This window comes from Hyaena hyaena, unplaced genomic scaffold, assembly GCF_003009895.1.
Source record: "Hyaena hyaena isolate Hyena2069 unplaced genomic scaffold, ASM300989v1 scaffold_16, whole genome shotgun sequence".
In the NCBI taxonomy this organism is placed as follows: Eukaryota; Metazoa; Chordata; class Mammalia; order Carnivora; family Hyaenidae; genus Hyaena; species Hyaena hyaena.
In genome coordinates, this window is record NW_024080650.1 from 5,405,837 (window position 1) to 5,429,737 (window position 23,901).

The 23,901-nt window shown below is 37.6% G+C and overlaps 1 protein-coding gene across 1 annotated transcript in view; it reads left to right on the top strand.

Annotated features, from left to right (window-relative positions):
* PLCB1 (phospholipase C beta 1) overlaps window positions 1-20,220 on the top strand; it is a 679,751-nt gene extending 659,531 nt beyond the window's left edge. The window contains exon 32 of the mRNA XM_039224551.1: window positions 16,930-20,220. Within this exon, the coding sequence (XP_039080482.1) occupies window positions 16,930-17,157 (228 nt within the window). The 3' untranslated portion in view covers window positions 17,158-20,220. The remainder of the gene's footprint in view (window positions 1-16,929) is intronic.
* Window positions 20,221-23,901: the final 3,681 nt, after the last annotated feature.

Sequence of the window (23,901 nt, forward strand, 5' to 3'; positions counted from 1 at the left end):
TTTGTTCTCTGAGAAATTCCAATATGGGTTCCAACTTCCCCTTGGATGGAGACTTCAGAAATGACAATCAGACTTCTCAAAACCCCTGAGGTCAGAAGAACAAATGTCTAGTTTATTCTCAGATCAAGTTGGAAACGACCAACTTAAAACCACAATGACTTAAGCAGAAGACATAAATATTCTATTTAGAAGAAGTGGGTATATAATTAGGAAATACTTGCTCCCGAAGAATCAAAATCAATTATCCTGATAAAACCCTAGTACTGCTAACCACTCTAGAAATATACATTTATGAAAAGAAAAAAGAAAAACTGAAACTAATTTTAGGTGATCAGGAGAAGGGCGTTCTCCAGGGACATGGCTGAGTTCATTTCAGGACATTTGACAGCCTGCCTCTTGTTTTTAAATGCACAGGCTTTAAGTCAAGAGAGAGTGCTTTTAGTCAGGGCTTAAGCTGGATAATTACTGATGCTTTGTAAGTCTTAAAAGGAGTTAAGAGAAAGGTGTGTGCAGATGAGGAGGCTCTGATCCATAGCAGACCCATGCAAGGCCAGGACCCTCCATGAGAATAAGGTGTCAGTGACTACTTCTGGAATGTCTCAAAGGATCCCAGCCCAAGACTTCCCACAGAGGATGTTTTTCTGAAACTCCCCCTTATCTGGGATGGTTGTATGCACCACCTGCACCATAGACATTTGTTTCTAGTGTAACTCACTCTATAAATTGAATTCATAATGTAAATTCAATTCTTCCCTGCTGGTGGCTTTCCACTTGATTGAAAAGAAATACACACTTCATCTAAAAATAATTAGCCTTTCAGCGGCCATTTACTTCAATTGACTTGCGGCTTTTTATTGATTCCTTTAGGGTTTATGTCGCTGAGAGAATAGGATTCTTCTAGTGTGGTTTTGCTTACCTCTCACCAATGGGTATAGGTCACCTTTCACTGTAATGCAGCCAAATCAGGAGCCACAAACTGGTCACTTGCAGACTAAATTAAGCCTTTTATTTGACTCTCAGTACATGTATACATTTTTGAATTTGAGTGTTTAAACATGAAATACAATTCCAGTTGGTCATGGGTATTCATACTTCACTACTAACTTCTACCAAATCTAATTCACAGATTTGTGTTGTTTCTTGGGCCCCATAGACATTTGAATTTGGAGATCCTGAAATTAGTGAACATTTATTAAAATGGTTAATACATGAAAAGTCCTAAGAAAAGTGCCTGCCACATAATAAGCACTCAGTAAACTGCAATGAAATCACCATTATTTTTATTGTTCTGTCTTTCGCTGAAATTTACTGGCAATATTTACTAGATTGGTTTTACTCCAAGAGATTTTTCTTTTTTTTTCTTGTAAACCAGGATGTTTTTCTTCTTTCAGTTTTTCATTTGCTTATTCCTTCTTGTAGTATCTGACTCTCTACAGAAACAATCTGATTAAATTAGACTGTGCTAAATGGCAAACAGGAAAACAGCCAGCTGACCAAATAAACAGATCCTAAGCTAAAGAATTACATAGTGGGGAGTGAAAAGCATGATAGGTGCAAATAGAAAAATGCACTGAAGGCTTAGAAATAGACCAGGCTAATTGCAGCTGGGTAAGAGTCCTTATTGTTTCCATGAGCCTGTATCCTGTTACTAAGAGGGCAGCCTGTCAGTAAGACTGTCCCTATGCCATGGGACACCTCCTCAGCATCACTTTTCATTAAAAGACACTTTCCAATTATTTTGTGAAAGCAATTCTGAAGTACTAGATATGCAAGGAAAATACATTGGAGTTATTGTGATTCTTCTCTCAAAATACAGCTAGTTGGATCACTGAGATCCTCACAAATTCTGTTTTTATGGGGGGGAGGTTGGAATGGGGGACCTGGTACCCTGGATTATGTGACAAGAATTTGGTTTTCATATCTTGATTTATGCACTAACCCACTTGAGTGATAGGCTTTAGTTTCCTTATTTAAGGAATGACAGTTAATAGTGCACTAAATGTGTGTTCACTCAAGGTTATAAAATAAGTCTCTTAGCTTCTTTGTCCCAGAGCACAAGTGTTCAGAGATTTAAATCATCTTCTGGTATTTTAAGTATAGTGGTACCTTTCAATTTGACAAAGTGTCACTGGATTATGATTAATCATTGTGATGAAATCAAAATTTCTTTCCTTGTTCACAATCATTTTTATCCCCAGCTATGATAGCCCCCTGCTGAGTCTTCCTAAAGAAAGCACCTAACTAAAAATAGAAAACTCTCAAGCCTTAATAGTAAACACCTTAGTAGAGAGTACTCCAGTGCAGACACAAAAATTTTAAGGCCTGGAACACATACATTCACTGAGATGAAGTGACTTGCCAAATATCAAAATTATTGCCTCCTGTTATAGTATAATTTGCTTTTAAATGCTGAATGGTAGTGGTATGTGTACAAAGCAGCAAGAATCTGGCTCCTGGGACATGACAAGCAATTCTTTCTATGTCAAGGCCACAGAGTTTCATGCACATTTTTGAAAGAAATTATGTAGATCATGGGGGAAATACTACAATAATATTGCATTAAAACACAAAACTTCAATTATATTTGCTTAGTTCATGAATTTTCAGGGTTAAGCCAATCTGGGCTGAATATAGCTGATTCTAGCTGGGCTTGTTCATACACCTGTGGTTAGTTATCAATAAGATAGGTGACTCTACTGATTTCAGCTGGACTTACATACCTCGATACCAGCCACCACTGTTTGATCTTGAGCAATTCAGGTTCTGTGACTGGGATGACTGGGGTGACTCAGTTATTTCCATGTGCCTTGTGCTCTGTGAGACTAGACCAGGCATGTTCCCATGACCATAGCAGAGTAACAGGAATGAAAGCTGTAACGCACAAGTGCTTTTTCAAGCCTCTACTTGGGCCAAGTCTGCTAACATCCTATTGGCCAAAATAAGTCACATGACCACCTCATATTCAAAAGGTAGAAAGCTAGCCTCTACCACTTTAGTAAGAGGAACTTAAAGTCAGAAGGCAAAGGCTGTGGATATAGAGATGAAGCATTGAAGCCATTAATCCAGTCAGTTTAATGCAGAGTAGAATCAACTAGGTTCTGAGATTCATTTTACTATTATCAAGCTATATCCTTGAGAAAGCCACTTAACTTCTTTCAACCATAGGTTTATACTAAGTAAAAGGAAAAGGTTTGACTATATAATTTCTAAAATCCCTTTCCAATACTACTAAATCTTGGAGCAGTTGATTATATAATTGCTAATGTCCCTTTCAAAGGTTTCTACATTAATCTCTAGACACTTGTATGATGATTACAAAAGAATTCTGTAACACATCTTAAGAATCAAAGGAGGTATAAATTATAAGCTAGGATACTGAAGCACTTCAAGAGAGGTATACTGGGGAGAAGACAGTGAATAAAATATGGGGATGTAGCTTAGGAAAAAAAATCACAAGAATCTGATTATGTTCTTTGCCTTATTAAAAGCAAATTTCCTCTTTGGTCAATTTCATGGAGTATATGGGTGTATAGAGGAGTTAACACATAAGATCTATGTCAGAATACATTTGGCTTTTGACTTGAAATAATATTTAAAATTCAAATAAATGCATGCTAGGAACTATGCTTGATAAATCACATGATCGCTAGCTTCTCTTCTTCCTCTTTCATTGATTCAGTATTTGAATCTACTTAGCCTTTAGTATTTGGATCCACTGCCTACCTATCCTGAATCTTCCATCTTTCATGTCTGCAGGCTTAACAACCTTCATTCTACCCTCACCCAACAGCCTCCAACAAACACCTTCAATCCAAACCTGAACATTAGTAAACTCCAGAGGTCTGGAGAGATGGGATTTACAAAGAGAATCCTATTATATAAGTCAAACCCTGAAGTAATGTTGAGGGGGGTACACACAAAAGGAGCACTTTGTTGGGAACCCTTTGTCTAAAGTGGTGCTATTGAGAAAATGGTTCTTAGACAAGCAACATGAACATCACCTGAGAGCTTGTTAGAAATGCAGAACTTTGGCATGCCTGGGTGACTCAGTCAGTTAATCGTCTAACTCTTGATTTCAGCTCAGGTCATGATCTCATGGTTCATGAGTGTGAGCCTCCCTTCCTCCCATCAGGTTCTGTTCTGGCAGCTCAGAGCCTGAAGCCTGCTTTGGATTCTGTGTCTTCCTCTCTTTCTCCCCCTCCCTCTCTTGTGCTCTGTCTCTCTCTCTCTCAAAAATAAATAAACATTAAAAAAAATTTTTTTAAAGAAATACAGTATCACAGGACCCACCCCAGATCTACTGAATCAGAATCTGCATTTTAACAAAGCCATCAAGTACTTCATATCTATGTTAACTTTTGAGAAAAACTGACACAAAGTTTTCCCATCCTGTCACTTTTAACATGAAGCCATTTGTTAAAGAAGTGCTCTCAACCAAAGACTGTGAGGTCCCCTGGAAAGTAATCTGTAGTTAATTATAGAGGAGAGAAATTGGTAATGATTTAATTATTATATAGTAGAGAAGATTCAAAGATATGTTCTTGTACCATATACTATTAGAAAGAGCAAGGAAGAAAGAAATTACAGCTAGAGAACTCCATCTCCCTAGTAAATGTCATCTATTCTATGTATCATAGGGAGAGGTTGACAGCTTCTACCCAATATCAAGGATGTTGGCAGATCCTACAAGGCCCAACTTAAAAAAATATTTTTTAAGTTTATTTATTTTATATATATAGAGAGAGTGCTAATAAGCAGAGGAGGGGCAAAGAGAGAGGGAGAGAGAGAAACTCGGGCAGGCTCTGCATCAGCGCAGAGCTCAACTCAGTGCTTGACCTCACAAACCCTTGAGATCATTACCTGGGCCATAATCAAGAGTCAGACAATTAACCGACTGAACTACCCAGGCACCCCAAGGCCCAACTTTTTAAGTCTCACCTCCTCTATAAAGTATTCCACATATCACTTCAAGGCTAAAATACAATCTTCATTTTCCACATCCATAGTATATTTTGTCTTAGCACCTACTCAGCCCAACTTATTATTTTCCCCATACACTTGTCACCCTGGAAAGATTCTAAATTTTTCATCTTTCACAGCACCAAATACAGGGCCTTGTACCCATCAGGGTGTTTAAAAACATTATTTGTCAATAAATGCTTCAAAATCAACAACGGCCCAGAATATAATCTAAAAGAGAGATCCGGCACATTTCACAATTGTGCTACATTGACCTAATAATGACTCAAATGATATAGCTAGAAAGAGCAAAAGCCACGTAGACAGAATTCCATGAGTTCTTAGCTGCAAGTTACTGTTTTTCATTTCTGTTTAGAAATAAATTTATGTATAATAAACAAGCACAGTATGTTCATTACTTTAGCGTGTGTGATGTCATTTAAACCTTTTAACAACAACCTGTGGAAACTGGCATTGTAATCCCCATTTTACATATGAGATTTCAATTCCAAGAGAATAAACAAGCTTCCCACGATCATGTTTGGAAAATGCAAGCACCTTTCATGAACAAAGAAATCTTGTCTATCCCTTCATGAATTATCCAGTTGGATAGATCGATGGCAACAGTTTAATTTGTAATACCTTCCTAGCCCTTTGTAATGGGCTCTATTGCTGGTTAATATTTGTTCAAGAGATGAAAGTCAATATCATTTTCAAGCAAATATAATTATTTAGGAAAAATCTGCCGAAACTATAAGGATGCAGTATACTCCAGGACTTTATTAAAAGTGTCAAGAATTTATACCCATTGTGAATTAACTGTATTCCTCCACATTGGCATTAACTATCCAATTTATTTCTGTTTATGTCTGGAGTGTTTTCCATTTACATTGATCACCTTTTCCTCATTTTCTTTACATTTCAGTTGCCAATGGAAACCTGGAATTACACGATTAAGCAAATGCTGCATTTTACTTGAGTGGAGTGTAGCTTTGAACTTTGAGTTCATGTTCAGAGAGAATTGCTTATCTACAGGGATCACTACCGCCTTGCATGTGACGAATCCAAACAGTCTGAATCTGCTGCCCAGCCTCTGCTGGGATTTTATGGGTTTTATCAATTTTTAAGATTTTTGTTGTTGTTGTTGGGACTAGATACCCACCTGCAAGGGTACTATAAATTTGGAAACTGCAGTCGCTCATGGTGCTGGTTTAGTTTCCAGATTCCTCATGGTTAACGTTTTTCCTTCAACGTGCCCCATGAATCACTAGCTTCTCCACCTTGTCCCTACGGTTCTGGATTGAGTTCTCCTGGTCTGCATATCAAGCATGGAAACAAATGGCTTACTTCAGGAACTATAGTTTTAGCATTTCAATACCCCAAATGCTTAGGCCTTCTCTCCCAGCCTTTTAGAACATTAAAACCCCAGTTCCTTAAGGTAATCTTCTCTGCCATCCATGGGCCTTTTGGCTTTGTGTTCCTTTGTTATTCCTGTAACTTATGGATTTATTTTTCTCATATTGAAACTCAGTTATCAATTTAAATTAAATGTATGTGTTCTAGGGGTGCTTGGGTGGCGTAGTCAGTTTAGTGACTGACTCTTGATTTCGGCTCAGGTCATGATCTCAGTTCATGGGTTCAAGCCCCATTTCTGACTCCGTGCTGACAGTGCAGAGCCTGCTTGGGATTCTCCTTCTCTCCCTTTCTCCTCTGCCCTGTCCCTGCTCATTCTCTCTCTTTCTCACCCTGTCTCTCTCTTTCAAAATAAATAAATAAACTTTAAATATAAAATAAAATTAAAACAAGACATTTATTTTTAAAAACATATGTGTTCTATTTTATTCAGCATTTCTCTGTTCAGAGTAGAAGAAGGAATCTCCACTCACACGTTTTGACTCGAAGTCTCACTGCAATTTACCAAAATTTAGAGGAAAACAAACAAACAACACAATCTGTAATGGCTGGGATATGTAATGTGGTCCCATTTTCCCACATGTGATTTTCCAACAATCCCCTGGTAACCTGGCTGACCTCCCACTGTAATTTTTATACGATCCTGTTATTTCTATTCTTGGTTAAAGTAAAACTTCATGAAATTGTTCTAAAAATAAGAGGAGTTGGCAAGGTGGCTGAGGCTGGTTTTGAAACCACCCATCGTATATGTGTATTTTAATGCTTTTCCTGTTTTCAGTAACCTCTTAGCTGATTTGGTGATGTTGAGGTTAAAATACCTGCATTAATCCTTCATAAAATTGACCCGGTCACTCTATCCCATGCTCTGGGTTTTTGCATTTTCCTGTTTATTTGTTTTTTTTTAAAAATATTTGTTCTTTCTTTGGAATGCTATTTTCATGCTAAAAGTAAAATAATTACATTACCATAAAAATGAGAAATAGAAAAAGTAAAAATACTCACTCCCAACACAGTTTACGTTTTAGTATTTTTTTCAAAGTAATTCTGTATTTTTAGAAAATATTCTCATAGTTGTCACCATCGTACATCTAAAATTGTATGTTGACTTACTTCATTTATCACAGTCATATAATTATTTCCCCTATTTTCATAGCTGTTTATTGTTTTACATTTACTGGCTGCATTACATTTCTTTAAGCAGAAGCCTGTTTTCCATTACAGAAACTCTGATGTATGAATGTTTTAGCTGGGTTTTTTATTTTTTTGCTTGCTTGCTTGCGAGTTTTATTATTTTCTGTAATCCTTAGCAGTATATTTTAAAATATTTTGAGCAAGATGATTTCAGTACCATATTACCACATGTGTTTCCCAAACACCAGAGATATTTTTAAAAGGGTTAAAAGACTTGGAGGAATTACATTTTTAAAAAGCCAGCTGGGGATCCTGGCTGGCTTAGTCAGTTAAGCATCCAACTTAGGCTGAGGTCATGACCTCACAACTCACAAGTTCGAGTCCCACGTTGGGCTCTATGCTGACAGCTAGGAGCCTGAAATCTGCTTTGGATTTTGTCTCTCTCTCTGCCCCTCCCCCACTCTCTGTCTCTCTCTCTCTCAAAAATAAATAAAAACATTAAAAACACAGCAGATGCTTCCAGAGAAAGAATAAAAGTGATATAATCTAAAATGTCTAATGACAAAACCAATGGCAACAAATGGCTTTATATGCATATCAAAAGTAACACAGCCATAAAAGAATATAATTATTTCAAGTGAAAATTTGCAATTATATAATAGTGCATCTTTGGTGAGATTTATTCTATGAAAAACAGAACCTCAAAAATGTTTTAAGCTTTATCTGGTTATTTTATGCTTAGATCAAACTATTGAAACTACTTCCATCCATATATTAGAAAGTATAAAGCAAATAAGCTATGTTGCTATCAAAATGCAAAATATACAGAATTAATTACAAAATAAAAAGGATATGCCAATATAAAATCAAATAATTAAACAAAATTCTATAATGTTATATTTAAATTTGAAATAGCAACATGCACTAATGATTTTTCAAAAATACATGTCCTAATGTCCCCTGAGAGCCTAAATACAATAACAGTCTGGTGGCGGTGAGCACTTTCATTAATGCTTCTCCAATAAAGGCTCCTTGGAAAAGTAGCTGATTCCGGGTCGGAAGCAGGGAAAGGACATGAGTTCTTTTATTTTACCTAGAAAAGCAAGCAAGTACTCAGGAACTAATGAGGGCATGTCAAAAGGACCCAGGAGCATGCCTTGCAAGGGCTTCAACTGGCGTATATGGGGCAATTTGAGCTCAAAAGACTAATGGCTGCAACTGATTTAAACAAAAGGAATAAATAGAATAAAAAATATGTTGTCTGTAGTTGTCCTCAGAGAAAAAAAGAGAAGAAAAAACTCATTTGCTATTTTTTGAAATTGTTATTGCCCCAACTCCTTACTCAGAGTATTTGTAAATCAAAGGAAAAGAATTAAATGTTTATTCTGCCTTTTTAGAGGAGCTCTGGTTCTGCTCCACATGATGAGGGAAAGCTCTTCCTTAAAGAAGAACACTAGCTAAAAAAAAAAAAAAAAAAAAAAAAAGGACAACACATTTACTCCTAATAAGATAGGCAAGAATCATCAATTTCACGAAAGGGTGCTAAAGAAACTTTATATAGATCCAGTTTTACCTTATAGAATAATTGCCAGTAGCCAAAGGAAAATATGTCTTAACAAAGTTGAGGTCTGGTATTTACTACTTTTAACCAAGTGGTCAAATGTAGCATTGCTGATAATGCAACTACATGATAACAGCGCTCACTGATACATTACAATATGAGATATAAGAGAATACCTATTGACTATTCTTGCTCAAGCAAATGTTTAATCCTCATGTAATCAAATTTGCAGGCTTAATTTCTAGTTTATAGGAAAGGCAGGTTTTCCAAGACCAACTTAAAAGACACCACAAGGAAATAATCAGACACATTGAACATGTGGGCATTCTATGAGAAAATTGACCAGGACTCTTCCAAAACTCCAAGTCATCAAACAATAAATAATTCAACTGGGGAAAAAAAAGTGGAAAAGAAAAAAGAGGAAGACATCGCCATTGAATGTAATATAAGAACTTTAAATTCTGGTCCAAAAAAAGCTAGAAAATTTGGGAGACATAGTACTGGGAGAATTTGAACACGAATGCATGTTAGGTAACATTAAAGAATTATTATTAATTTCCATGACATGATTAAGATATTGCCATAATGTAGAAAAATGTTTTATTTTTAGGAGATGTGTGGTGTAGTATCTATGAGTCAAGTGTTGAGATCTCTGAAAATTATTTTCAAATGATTCACCAAAAAAAAAAAAAAAAGAGTGATAGGCAATAACAGTACACATGTAGCAAAATATTAAGATTATTAGAGTTTTTTCTAGGGCTTTGCTCATTGCTGTCATTTTGTTTTGTTTTGGTTTTTTTGGTTTTTTTTTGTTGGTGGGGTGTTGGTGGCAGTTTTTGTTTTTACCTCTATGAAAAATGCTGCAATAAGTTGGTGGTGGTTTCCTCTTTATATGTTGATGTACTCTCTTCTCTGGGCCAGATTCCCTTCCCAAATATGGAGTTCCTGGGTGAAGAGCTATATACATTTTTCTTCTTGTAAATATTATATATATATCAGATTATTGCCTAATGTTTGAAAATGTCCATTTCTCACCAGATATTATTACTCCTTTGAAAAAACTTTTTTCTACCAACATATCCCTTTAAAAAATGTGCTATTGAATGTCCCTTTTTGTCAATGAGAGTGAACATTTTCTCAACCATCTATATCTATATTTGCACTTCTTCTAGAATTCCTTGAAGGTTGCCCATTTTTTCACCAAAAATATTATTTTCATTTAGATAAATACAGTGACCTTTGAACAACATGAGTTTGAATAGGTCTACTTATACATGGATTTTTCTTTCAATACAGTATACTACTATAAATAAATGTTTTTTCTCTTCCTTATGATTTTCTTAACTTTTTTGAATTTTTTCTCTAGCTTACTTACAATGTATAATATATACAACATGCAAAATACATGTTAATTGACTGTTTATGTCATTGGTAAGGCTTTTAGTCAACAGTAAGCTATTAGTAGTCAAATTTGCAGAGAGTCAAAAATTAGAATTGGATTTTTGGCTATGTAAGGGGTTGGCACGCTGGACCCCCACATTGTTTAAGGATCAACTATATACCAATAAATTTTCCCCTTGTAGCTTACAGTTTTTCAACCTTGCTTGAGATCTCTTTACCCTATAATCATGCAATTATTCGCCTAGATTTTTTCCTAAGATTTTTTTTCTTTTGCTTCATGTTTATATTAAGGTCTTTAATATAATCCTTTGGGCAAAATGACGTGAGTTGGATTGAGGACAAACCGAAAAATCTCCTTAAATATCTGTCTGTGCTTTTTCTGTAGCATTTTTTTTTTAAGCTTTAGCGGTTCTTCCATCTTTGTTATCCCACAGTAGCTTATTATACTCTGGTTTCTATTTGTTTCCTGAGAAAATTGGTTTTGATTATATCTCTTTACTAACTCAATAACCTGTCTTATCTTATATTTATGGTATATTTACACTATACTGAGTTTCCCCATCCCCATTTGTAAACTAACCTTCATGAGTAACTTTACTTTCTCCTTGATCTTCACCTTTAAATTTATGAATCTCAAAACCTTGCATAACTAGATCAAATCTCTACATTATTTTCTAAGGGCAATTGAAAAAATGTCAGAGGCAGAATAGCATCCCAAGTGCAAAAATCTTGAATAATATACTCAGGCAGAGCTAAAAACATTTGAACTTGACTGTGTTACCTTTTCTTGATTAACGATCCACAGTTCACAGAAGCTATGAGTAAGCAACATCTTCTGAAAATCAAGTTAACTGAGAAATTTAGAAATTGAGTCTGGCTAGTCAAATTGGAGAACTCAGCCTAAAATGAAGCAAACTTTGGCAGTGTTCTTATTTATTAATAACTGGGTGTAATATAACAATTTGTCTTAAAAAGAGATTAAATTTGACCATATTATTCCATCTTTTTTGTACATTCCCTAAAAAATAGATCTTATAAACCTAAAATCAAGCAAGCTCATGTTTGCTAATGTTATAGAAAAGCTCCAAAGCGTATTCTTCAAATTTAGATTTTTCAGGAAGATCTATCAGTCCTATGGTGATTTTCTCTCAAAACTGTGTTTTAAGATTACAGCAGTGATGGGTGCCTGGGTGTCTCAGTTGGTTAAGTGTCTCACTTTGGCTCAGGTCATGATCTTGCAGTCTGTGAGTTCAATCCCCCCATCAGGCCCTATGCTGACAGCTCAGAGCCTGGAGCCTGCTTCGGATTCTGGGTCTCCCTCTCTCTGCCCCTCCCCCACTCACACACACACTCTCTCTGTCACTCTCTCTCTCTTAAAAATAAACATTAAAATTTAAAAAAAAATGATTACAGCAATGAAAAGATGGAGCCAGCTGAATTAAATTATGAGTGCTTTGTAGAACCAGGCCATATATGACACTCCTTTGAATTCCCCTACTATATCAAAATTATTGCCACAATACTGCTGCCTAACAACAACCACAAAAAAAACCAAAAAACAAACAAAAAACACAAAACTGAGTGACATAACACAATAAGCACTTACTAAGCTCATAAGTGTATGAACTGTAGGTGACTCTTCTGGTCTGAGTCAGGCTCACCTGATCTCAGTAGCCTTGCTCAAGACTGTGTTTAGCTGGTGGGTCAGCTAGGGACTGGCTGGTTTATAACAACTTCACTTTCATGTTTTATAATCAGTTGAAGAGATAGATAGGGATATAACTGGGTCATATGTCTCCTCCTGTAGCAGGCTAGCCTGGGCTTCTTCACATAATGGCTCAGTAAACTTCCAACAGTGAGAACAGAAGCACATGAACCCTTTTGAGGTCTAGGCTCAGAACTGCATGCTGGCACATTTTACTGGACAAAGCAAATTACAAGGCTTCCCTAATTTCAGGGAAATGAAAAATACACTCTACTCTTTGATGGGAGAAACTGCCAAGGCCATAAGTACAAGGAGGGGGGAGGAATTGCTATCATTTGTGCAATTAATCTACCATTCCCATAGAACCTACAGCTGAGTTACAGAAAGTAGACATGCAATAGGCTTGAGGACATGAACTAGAATGTCAAAATTACATTGGATGGCACTGAACCCCAGAAGAAGGATGTTCAAGAGTAAGCTCTAGTGTTCAGTGGAGGACCATCCAAAACTCAGGATAGTGGGAAGGCAAAATTAGGAGGGATCCAAATGGAAAGTCTATTGTCAGACCCAACATCTTAAGTTTTCTGCTCTAAGCCAGATTTAAATCGGTTAGGACAGAATTTAGAAACCCTTCATAAGCCCAGTAGAACTCATGAGTGTGGTTCAGTTTGACTGCCAACAATAAAAAATATCAGGAGATCTTTCATGAAAATTGCAAACGTTAGCTAGAGCTAAGTTTCTGACTCCCCTTTAGACAGAGCATGCTCTCACTATGCTCCTATTTATTTTCATGATTTGCCTGCCCCCTCCACCCCCACCCAAACATCTGAGTTTGCAACCCTCAGGCTAGAATAATTCTAGACTTCTGATGGATAGGATGTTTTGGGAACAGAGCCAGACTTTACCCTTCATATTTTCTTACAGTAAACAAGTATTCAATTTATAAGAAGAAAAAATAAATAAAAGGAAAGCTGTAACTTGGAATTTAATAATGAATGCAATTTTGTAATTAATCCATTAATAACTGAATGACTTCTTTAAAAGAATAAAATATGGCATGTAATATAAATTAGATGAATTTAGTTAGTAGATAATTTTAATTTATTAAAGTAGTTTAAAGTACAATACAATCTACCACTAGCCCATGATAAAAGAAGAGTCCATAAAAATTATAACTTAGGCATAACTGGGTCAATAATTTAAAATTATTTTAAATAATAATTATTATTATTGTGATATTGTGATTTATAATAAGGAATTTACATTAATCTTCATCCCAGTTCCTGGCACAGGGTTCCTAAAACCCTTGAAATTTCCTGAATAATGGGCAACAAGATGCCTTTTATTATGTTAATAAGATGACTTTTCAAAAGCTCCTTGGTAACCTAAAGATGGGTGCTGATTGCCAGGAGAAACAATTATGGTTTTAGAAAATTGGACCTATAGTCCCAACCCCTAACCTACAGGGAGACAGGAGGTTGAATCAGTAGCCAATGGCTAATGACATCATCATCAACCATGCCTATGTAATGAAGCCTCCATGAAAACTCAAAACGATGGAGTTTGAGGACTTTCTGAGTTGGTGAACATGTGGAGGGAGATGCAGGGAGAGTGGATGCTCAGAGAACATAGGGGCTCCACACCCCTTTCCCCATACTTTGCCCTATGCCTCTCTTCCACCGGGCTGTTCCTGAGTAACACCCTTTTATAATAAACCAGTAATCTAGTAAGTAAAATGTTTGAGTTCTGTGAGCCACTCCAGCAAATTAATCGAACCCAATGAGGGGATTGTTGGACCTTCCTTCCAATCTATATCCAGTTGGTCAGAATCACAGGTGACAACCTGGACTTGGCAATTGACATTTGAAATGAGATGAGAGTTGGGGACAGTCTTCTAGGACTGAGCTCTTCACTTGTAGGGTCTGATGCTCTCTCCAGGTAGATAACATCAGAGTTAAATTATAGGACACAGCCAGTGTCCTAGGGAATTGCTTTGTGGTATAGGGGGGCAAATCTCACACGCTGGAATTGGGTGCAGAACCATTATTATTAAAATTATATTATTTTTAAAAATCAGATTATTAAAAAATATTCAAGTGTTTAAGTATTTGACATTATCTCACATTTCATGTTTTCTTTTTTATGTATAAATTTTAAAAAGTGACAGTAGTCTCCAGCACTGCGGGGTCAACCAGTAACCTCAGAGAAACTGACTCTAGGTTATGCACCTTGTATCTGAAGGTCCCCACACTAGCCTAAAAGAAAACAGCAATCTACTGTTTCCTAAGCACAGGGCCCCTTGCTTTTCTTCCTTTCCCTATATTCCTTGTAAACAAAACTTTAACAGCATCCATTGCTGAATTAAACTTGAGACAAATTGATGATGAGACCTGGATGGTAGTTAATGGAAACTGCCAAGCACCAGGTTGAGATTTCACTCTTGTAAAAGCCCCACACCCTTCCAAATTGTTGAGACACCTGGGCAAGACTTGGCCATTGTCGTCTTGTCGGTGATGCTCCAATGGCTCGCCTGTTCCCAACAGCAGGGGTGCGGCTGTGTGTGAAGGTGCCTTTGCTTTATTGCAGCACTGTCAGTCTCAGAGCCCTTCTCATAGCGTGTTTCCTACTTGGCTTATTAGAATTCATATGCCAGCACAACATGTTCGTAAATACCCTACATTTTATATTTGGGAGGAATACTTGACTTTCAGTACTCGGGCCAAGCCATTTTTATCAGGCACTTTTTGATGTGGAAAAAAAAAAAAAAAAAAAAAAAAACAGGTCATTCAAACAGATCCACAGTCCATTATCTGAGACTCTTGGGGCCATGGTTTTTTTGGAATTCATAATTTTCCTGATTTTAGAAACTGTAGTATAATGCATATGTTGTGAGCATAACACTCTAGAGGGGTGCGGGGTCATCCTCATAATCAGACAAATTAATATGTCTACAGTACCGTGCATGGATATTCACATTCAATGAAATACAAAAAGATTATAAATAGCCTTATATCAATTAATGTCTATGCGTTTGCCACATAATTCACAATAAAGTTCTGGATTTCAGAACTTTGAGGGTTTTATAACTGCAGATAAGATTATGGACCCATATTATATAACTAAGTCTTGGCAGAATTTCTCTAGCACAGAAGCAAGAGCCTAAAGGAGGCTAAAGAGGGTGGTCTCACGCTGCTGACACTGTCCAGAATGTGGGTAAGGAAAGGGGGTCACAGCACCAAGAGACAGATGCCCTGAGCACTGTCTTAACCCTGGGAAATCCAGGGCTCAGGACAAGCACCAGAGACAGCACGAAGCCACAGCTGGAGGCCATACAGCCAGGATCGTGACAAAAAGTAGACTGGGGGGCTCCGAGGTGAGCCAGGCCAGGAAGCTAAGCAGGGTGACCAAGGAGACCAGCCTCATTGCCATCACCTGGGAGCCCTGAGAAATGCAGGATCTTGAACCCCACCCAGATCTGAATCAGAAGCAAAGTCAGGATCCCAGATGTTCTGTGTCTACCTTGAAAGTTTGAGAAACACGAAAAGAAATTCCTTAAAGGTTTTAAGGACATGTTTTAAGAAAACCTGTGTCAAGGCTACTAAGAGGAGAAAAAGCATGCTGTCTCACAGGCTTTTCCTAAAACTACACTCCCTGCTTACCATTCAATAAGGAAAGAGAATTTCACTTAAAATTCTGGGCCTCGATGGGGCTCAGTACAGCAGAACTTTCCAGCAGGCAGTACCCACCTCCAGCCCCGTCCCTCACCCCAGCAACAGAAGGCACCCAGCTCACTTGTTTTATGATGATGGCTTCCACTTAAGTCTGCATTTGAGGAAAGGGTTCTGTGCCATTTAAACGTCTGGGCATTCTCTAGAGCATTAAACAGATAAATTAAAAGACGGTTTATAAGGTAACTAAAACAATTTATAAGGCACATAAAATTAGAATAAAAAAAGGAATCAAAATAAAGAGGTGATAAAAGAAGTCAAAACAGCAGTTAAAGTTGATTACATGAGTATGTTCACTTTGTAGAAATGCACTGAGCTGCTCTCTAGAAGTAGTCAGCTTTGGCTTCCCAATCCCTGAGGGAGGCCGCACTTCACGAAGTCCACACATAGCTCTCCTGTCCTCTCCAGTCAGCCTCTGCCCTCTCTCCAACCTGATGTATGGCTGACCTTGGCACTCCCAGCTATCAGTTGCTTCCAATCTCTACATTTAAGACCTTTAGGGGCACCTGGGTGGCTCAGTTAGTTAAGCCTCCAACATCAGCTCAGGTCATGATCTCACAGTTGGTGGGTTCGAGAGCCCCGCGTCGGACTCTGGGCTGACAGCTCAGAGCCTGGAGCTGCTTCAGATTTTGTGTCTCCCTCTCTCTGCCCCTCCCCCACTCACACTCTATCTCTCTCTCAAAAATGAATAAATGTTAAAAAAAAAAAAGAACTTCAAATCATTGCACATTACTTCTTGCAAACTTTTTCAAAAGATTCACTTCTGTGTATGTGTATGCGTGTATGGAATTTATTTACAATGTCGGAGGTCTTTAGCCCTGTTCTGCCACAATCTGAAACTTGACTTTCAGCTACAGACAAGTGATGTGTTCAACTACACTGTTTTATATTGGTATAGATAACCAGTGGATCGTGTTTATATGCATTTATTTCTCCCTCATCTTTGAACATCTCTTTCAAAGAGTTTGTATGTGAGTGGTTATAGAAAACTAAATGATGTAAAATCATCCTCCTCTCTTGATGTTTCCCAGCTGCAGACCGACTTGGAGCAGGAGTACCAAGACAAGTTCAAAAGGCTGCCCCTGGAGATCCTGGAGTTCGTGCAGGAAGCCATGAAAGGGAAGATTAGTGAAGACAGCAATCACAGTTCTGCCCCTCCCTCCCTGGCCTCAGACCCTGGAAAACTGAACCACAGACCTCCTTCTAGTGAGGAGCTAGAAGGAGACAACCCAGGAAAAGAATTTGATACTCCTCTGTAATTGCTCCTGCCAGGCCTTCAAAACATGCATGGCCACTTCATCAGACTCTCTCTTACTACCAAGATCACTGCCCAGGAGCATCTTCCTGAGAAGCATCCCTTAGCCTAAAATCCACACCAAAGGGGGAGTTCTAGAAGGATCCATGCAGACATCCTCATGCCCAGACTCCATGCGTTATATGGACACTACCACAGGTCTACTTGTGCAGAGTGCATGTATGTGGGATTTTTGTTTCCTTTCCAATAGTAAATTCAAAGCAGGCAACTTCCAGGCTCCACGGGACATTAAAGGACAGTGTCTTTTTTGAAGAAAATCAAGCTCATGTTTTTATTTGAAACTCTGGTGTAAAGTATTTCAAAGTAATAGAAATAGTTTGAGAAATGCATAACACTATTTAACACTATTGAAGAGTCAACTTAGAGCATTTGTTTTCCTAACTGCCCCTCAACTACCATATCTTCAAGTTAACATGCATATTAAATTGTTCTATCCTTTGCTTTGCAAGCACTGGGAGCTTGCATTTTGCTAATTTATTTATCGTAGAGGAACCAGTGTATTTGTTGCTGACATGGTTTTATTAGATACCATAGTGATTCAAATAAGTTGGTTTTCTTTCTTGAGGAAAAGTCACTTGATTGTATCCTCACCCAGTGAATCTATCCCAAGACTTAGCAATATGGCTCCTATGTTCGGTTGCTTGAGCAAACTGGCCACTCACTTCCAGGCAGTGTGCTTTCTGAGTTGACTATTTGCACTTAAAGTCTTGATAGTCATTGGTTGTTGGCCTGAAATTATTACGTAACTACAAAGAGTCTGTCTGGTTGAATAAAAATAGTTGAGCTGATGTATGTTGAGCAGAGATTCAATCAGACTGAACAGGTTCCAGTGGTTATTTTGCTGTCTCACATTTTATATGGTTCATTTATTTTTAATATAGAGATAAAGATTGAATATTTATCTAGAGAATACACAAACCCACATATAAATGATATATATTATCTCCATGTATATATGTACACACTCAGCCATGTAAGTGCATACACAGACACAGACACACACAAGTGTGGCTGTGTGGTTTTTAATTGGCAATGACCCAAGTCTCTTCCACAAGACTTAAAACCAAATTCGGGGATAAATACCTAGAGAAGAAAATGGTCAAACATATGTATTATGTTGCTATTAAATTATATTGAAATTCTAAGAAACTGATGGAACTATTGATATGAGTGGAGGTAGATTTAGAACTTAGAATATGAATTTGATATATATTTTACAGGATCAAAAACTGGATTTTAAGTATCAGATTTTAAGCTCATTTTAATAGAATATACAAAATGTATAGGGCAGCAATAGGGAAATTTATTAGTATCTTTCCTAATTTTTAAGTCTGACAGATTTCAATTTTATTCTAACATAAAAAAATCTCTCATTATATATTTACTATGTACATTTAACTCACTTAATTATGTCTTTTTGTTAAGTTTCTATGTTGGGTGGCATAAGAAAAACAAGTTATATCATGGGAAAACTGATCAAAACTATTATTGAAAGTACTTAAGTAAGAGAGAATAATTATATAGAGTAAAGTATAATCTAGAAAGTAACACAAAGAACATTGACATTAAAGCCCTGAAGAAAGATGCTCACAGCTTTATTTTACTTTAAAACAAACCTGTCTGATTGTAGCTTAGTGAAACATTCTAAAATGCAAAAACCAGTTGTGTCCTGAAGATTGTGTTTCAAGAATTTAATATTTTTATGCAAATTATTTTATTTAACCTTAAGCAATAACTAGGGATTACAATTAAGTTTTAATCAAAACGAAGGCTTAGTTCAAACATTAGGCAAGAGTGTTTGATTAAAAAAAAACACATCTAGCAAGACACAAGGGGAAAAAATCCCATCCTCTTTGGAGATTATTATATTTTGATCTGAAGGATTTGGGGTATTAATTAGACACTTAATAAAACTTATCTTCCACTGAAAGAGAAATCTTTTGTAAAGCATTCTACTTTTGCACTTTGAAAGAAAGGCATTAATCATAAGGAAACAAGAAAGGGCACAATTGAATGCTGCATTTTTATAAACAAAATTACAGACTGTCTAACATTGCAGAAGAGTGAACTAATAATAGCATTCATAACCAAACACAATGATGATTATTACAGAACCTTGTATCACAGTTCAGAGACAGACAAAAGTGGAAAAAACCTTGACTTAACACAAAACTGTTCTGGTAGTTGGATTTCATTATCTTAGTGACTCGATAGTCATTTTGCAATACATTTGTATTTGGCCATTTACTGTAATCACATTTTTATATCTGTACAATGACAGTTTTTGCAGTTGTGGGGTGGTATATAACACTGTCCATCTTGCATCATTGAAACTACTACAGTGATATTATCATTTAACAATATTAATATTACTTGAAATAGAGTAAGATAAAGAAAAAGGGTCTATATGATGTGCAGTTTTGTGCCTTTATGTATTTGCCTTGTTCTGTGTTGAATGTGTGAAATTCTGTACTGTGGTCTTTCCTATAATAGAGAGAGCTGCGTAGTAAATTAGACAGTGCCCCTCTGATACCTTTACACTACTGAGAATAGTGTGGTTTTGGCCGTGAAAACCAATTTTCAAAATTCTAATGACATGCTGTGTGGTTTTGGTTTTCAGCATTTTATTTGAACATTTCAACATCGCCGTACATTAATGAATACTCCTGTAATTGATAAGCAGTCATTAAATACTTCTGAAAGAAAGGGCCATTGCTTGCATTACTTTGAATTTAATGTTGCGCTTGTGCACTGTATATATATTGTTTGTGATGGATTGGACATTGTGACTTTTGCCTTTTCAGAAGACAATAAAAGATAGGACAAAGTATTTGAAACTCTTAAAGTGTACATATTTTGGTTCTTCTATCTCCGATTATTTAAAATGCATAATTCACATTTTTGTAATGATTCTATGCAATTTTGTGGCATGATGTTTCTTCCACTTGTAATTTTATGTGCTTTCATCACAAATCCAAAGGAAACAATAAAAATTTCTTAACACGTCGCAGCTGTTATTTCTTGGTGTCAGGGCCAACCTTTTTTTTTTTTTTTTTTTTTTAAGGGCAAGATGGTGTGAGTGGGCTTAGTACCAGTCATTAGGGCCATAAGGTCCACTCTCACACAGCCTTTCTGTGGCTGCACAAGAAATCAGGATGCTGCAATGCATGTGCTGGAGGGCACAACTGTCATTGCTCTATTACTCTACCACCCCATCCAGGAGTGGCATTACACCTGCCCATTAATTTCATTTTAGAGATCCACTCTCCCTTCCTTCAGCAAAGCTAAGGAAAGCAAAAGTCAAGGATTCTTGACAAGTACTGGAGATGAACTGACAGAATACTTGATGTAAGTTTTCTTAGAAACCTAGAGTTTGCAACACTAATTTTTAAAAAAAATTTTATGTTTATTTATTTTTTAGAGAGAGAGAGATACAGAGTGCAAATGGGGAGGGGCATATAGAGAGAGGGAGACACAGAATCCAAAACAGGCTCCAGGCTCTGAGCGGTCAGCACAGAGCCTGATGCAGGCCTCGAATTCACAAACCGTGAGATCATGACCTGAGCCAAAGTTGGACGCTTAACCGACTGAGCCACCCAAGTTCCTCTGATGTTTTTTTAAAAAGGAATATACATGTGCATTATGAGAATGTCACCATATGCAATATATCCATTACCTACTGCTCTGTTACACATTAGTCCAAAACCTGGTGGCTTAAAGCAATAAGAACTATCTCTTGTCTCTCATAATTTTGTAGATCAAGAATTCAGACAGGGCAGAGCAGAGATGGTATGTGTCTACTCCACAGTACTCAGGGCCTCAATGGAAAGATCAAAGACTAAGGACTGGGGTTCCTGGGGGCTCAGTCAGTTAAGCAGCAGACCCTTGATTTTGGCTCAGGTCGTTTCCTCATGGTTTGTGAGTTAGAGCCAGCGTCCAGCTCTGAGCTGTGAGTGCAGAGTCTGCTTTGGATCCTCTGTCTCCCTCTCTGTGCACCTCTCCCACTCATGCTTGATCTCTCTCAAAAATAAACATTAAAAAAGAAGGAAAGAGGAAAGAAGGAAGGAAGGAAGGGAGGGAGGGAGGGAGGAAGGAAGGAAGAAAAAGAAAGAAAGTAGGCTGGGGGCTGGAATCCTCTGAAGACTAATTTATTCATATGTCTGATAGTTGATGGTATAAGAGACTAGCCAGGCAGCTGGGCTGGAACACCCACGTGTGGCTTCCCCCCAGTTGGCCTGGATTTTCCCCCTTTATGGTGGAGGGAATGAACATAGACCCCATCTCACCGTGGCTGCAGCATGAATCACACCGAAGACTAGGAAGTGTCAAATAAATACGTAGGCAAGGCCTTACTTGGAAAATACAATCTACCACAAAATGTATGCAACTGAATTTGTAGTTACACTTAAACCTGTTCCACCTCCTTTGTTTTCTACATCAGTGAATAAAATCAATATCAACTCAGTCACCCAAACCAAAATGTTGGCAACATCTTTGACAGCTCTCTCATCTCCCTTCCAATGAATCACCAAGTTGGGTCAATTGTGACCCTGTGACAGCCCTCAGATTCATTCATTTTCTGGCCTCCCTGCTAGTAGCTAAGTTCAGGCCACCTCCCCCTCCCACTTGCCACGGTTTTCCTAAATGTTCTCCTTGCTACTAGTCCCAAATCGTGTAACTATTTCCCCATACTATAGCTACATAGGTTATACAAAAGAAAAAATGAGATTAAAAGCCTTTACTGACCCCAACTGTCTTCAGGCTAAGGTCTAAACCCCTTGATGAATGTTCAAGTTCTCACATGATTTGGTTCCTATATGACTCTCTAACTTTATCTCTTAGTACTCCTCACCCACATCACATTCCAGCTTTATGGGCATGTCATTTCTTGGGCTTTTTGAATACTATTCCTTTAACTATGTAGACCCTTTACCTATGTTTCTCTTTCCCTTGAACCCTTCCCCAACACACACATACGCGCGTGCACGCGCGCACGCACACACACACACACACACACAGGGGTTCTCTCTCCTTTCCCTAACTCTTATTCATCTTTAGATTTATAACATAAATGTCACTTCCTCTAGAAATCCTTCTTTCATTCACCCAAGTTTTTGTCAAGCCTCATCATTTGTGCTCTCATTGTATCTTGTATCAATTATCTATTACTGCATAACAAATACCACCAAAACTTAGTGTCTTAAACAATCATTTTCTATTCCTTGTGAGTCTAGGGGAAGGTGGATGTTTCTGCTGATCTGGGCTGGGCTGGCTTGATCTCAGCTGGGCTCATGTGTATATCTGCAGTCAACTATGACTTGGCTGGTGGCTGATCCTACCTGGGCTCTTTCACATGTCTGGGGCTGGGGCTGAAATAACTGGGTGACATAGTTCTGCTCTTATTACTTCTTACCCCCTAGCAAGCTAGCAATAGCTTTTTCACATGTCAGAGGCAGGATCTGGAGAATAAGCAAAAGTGTTCGGGCTTCATGAAGTCTACACTCAGAACTGGCACACCATTACTTCTACTACATGCTACTGGTAAAAGTAAGTCATAAAACCAGTCCTGGTAAAGAATAAAAAGACACTACAATATTATAGGGAAAAGGATATGGACACAAGGGAGTCATGAATGGTGTGCACTAATGCCACCAAGCCACCAAGCACTTTGTACTTTCTTTTACATATAAAGTACATGTCAACTCTAATATAATGGTCCTCTTACTTAAATACATCCTCCACCGATACTTTTGAGGGCAAGTGTCAAGACTCATTCACTACTGAATCCCTCATCTACCACTATGTAATCACTCAATGAATATTGAGTTTATGTTGAATAAATTTGTTTAATCATCTACCTACTAATGCTGTTACTTGGTCATTTACCTATTAGTTCTAGGGTAGAAAAAATAAACAATTAATATATAACATAATAAGTGTCATTAATTCAAAGCTATAGTCTTGTCTAAACACTCCATGGGTCTGCATCTCTGTAGAATCACAGAACCCACATTCTTTGCCTTTGACTTATGGGACCAGCCCCAAGACACAAAACACCAAATCCGTGATTAAAGTAGGTCAGTCACCAAATATTATGTTCTGGAACACGGGTAGAGAAAGCTATGCTTACCCTGCCTTCCAGGGATAACAACAGCCTGTTTTGCCCACAAGAGAGAACTCAGGAGCCATTCTTTCCCCCAAAAGCCACATGGAGTGCAGTTGTGTCTTGGAATATTCTGCATATAAATTTTTAATAACACTTTTATTGAGCTATAATTCACATACTCCCTGGGCAGCTCACTCAGTTAAAGCATCTGACTCTTGTTTTCAGCTCAGGTCATGATCTTATGGTTCATGTTGGGCTCTGCACTGACAGCATGACAGCCTGCTTGGGATTCTCTCTCTCTCTCTCTCTCTCTCTCTCTCTCTCTCCTTTTCCCACTGTGTGCTCTCTCTCTCTCTCTCAAAATAAATATATAAACATTAAAAAAAAAATTGCTCATCAATCACCACTCTCTAATTCCAGAACATTTTTGTCTTCCCCAAAAAGAACCCATATTCATCAGCAGTCACTCCCCTTCCCCCCAACTCCCCCCAGCTCCTCTCCCTTGCCTCTGGAATTCTGTCTCTTTAGATTTGACTATTCTGGACATGTTATATGATTGGATTTATACAGTATGTGGCCTTA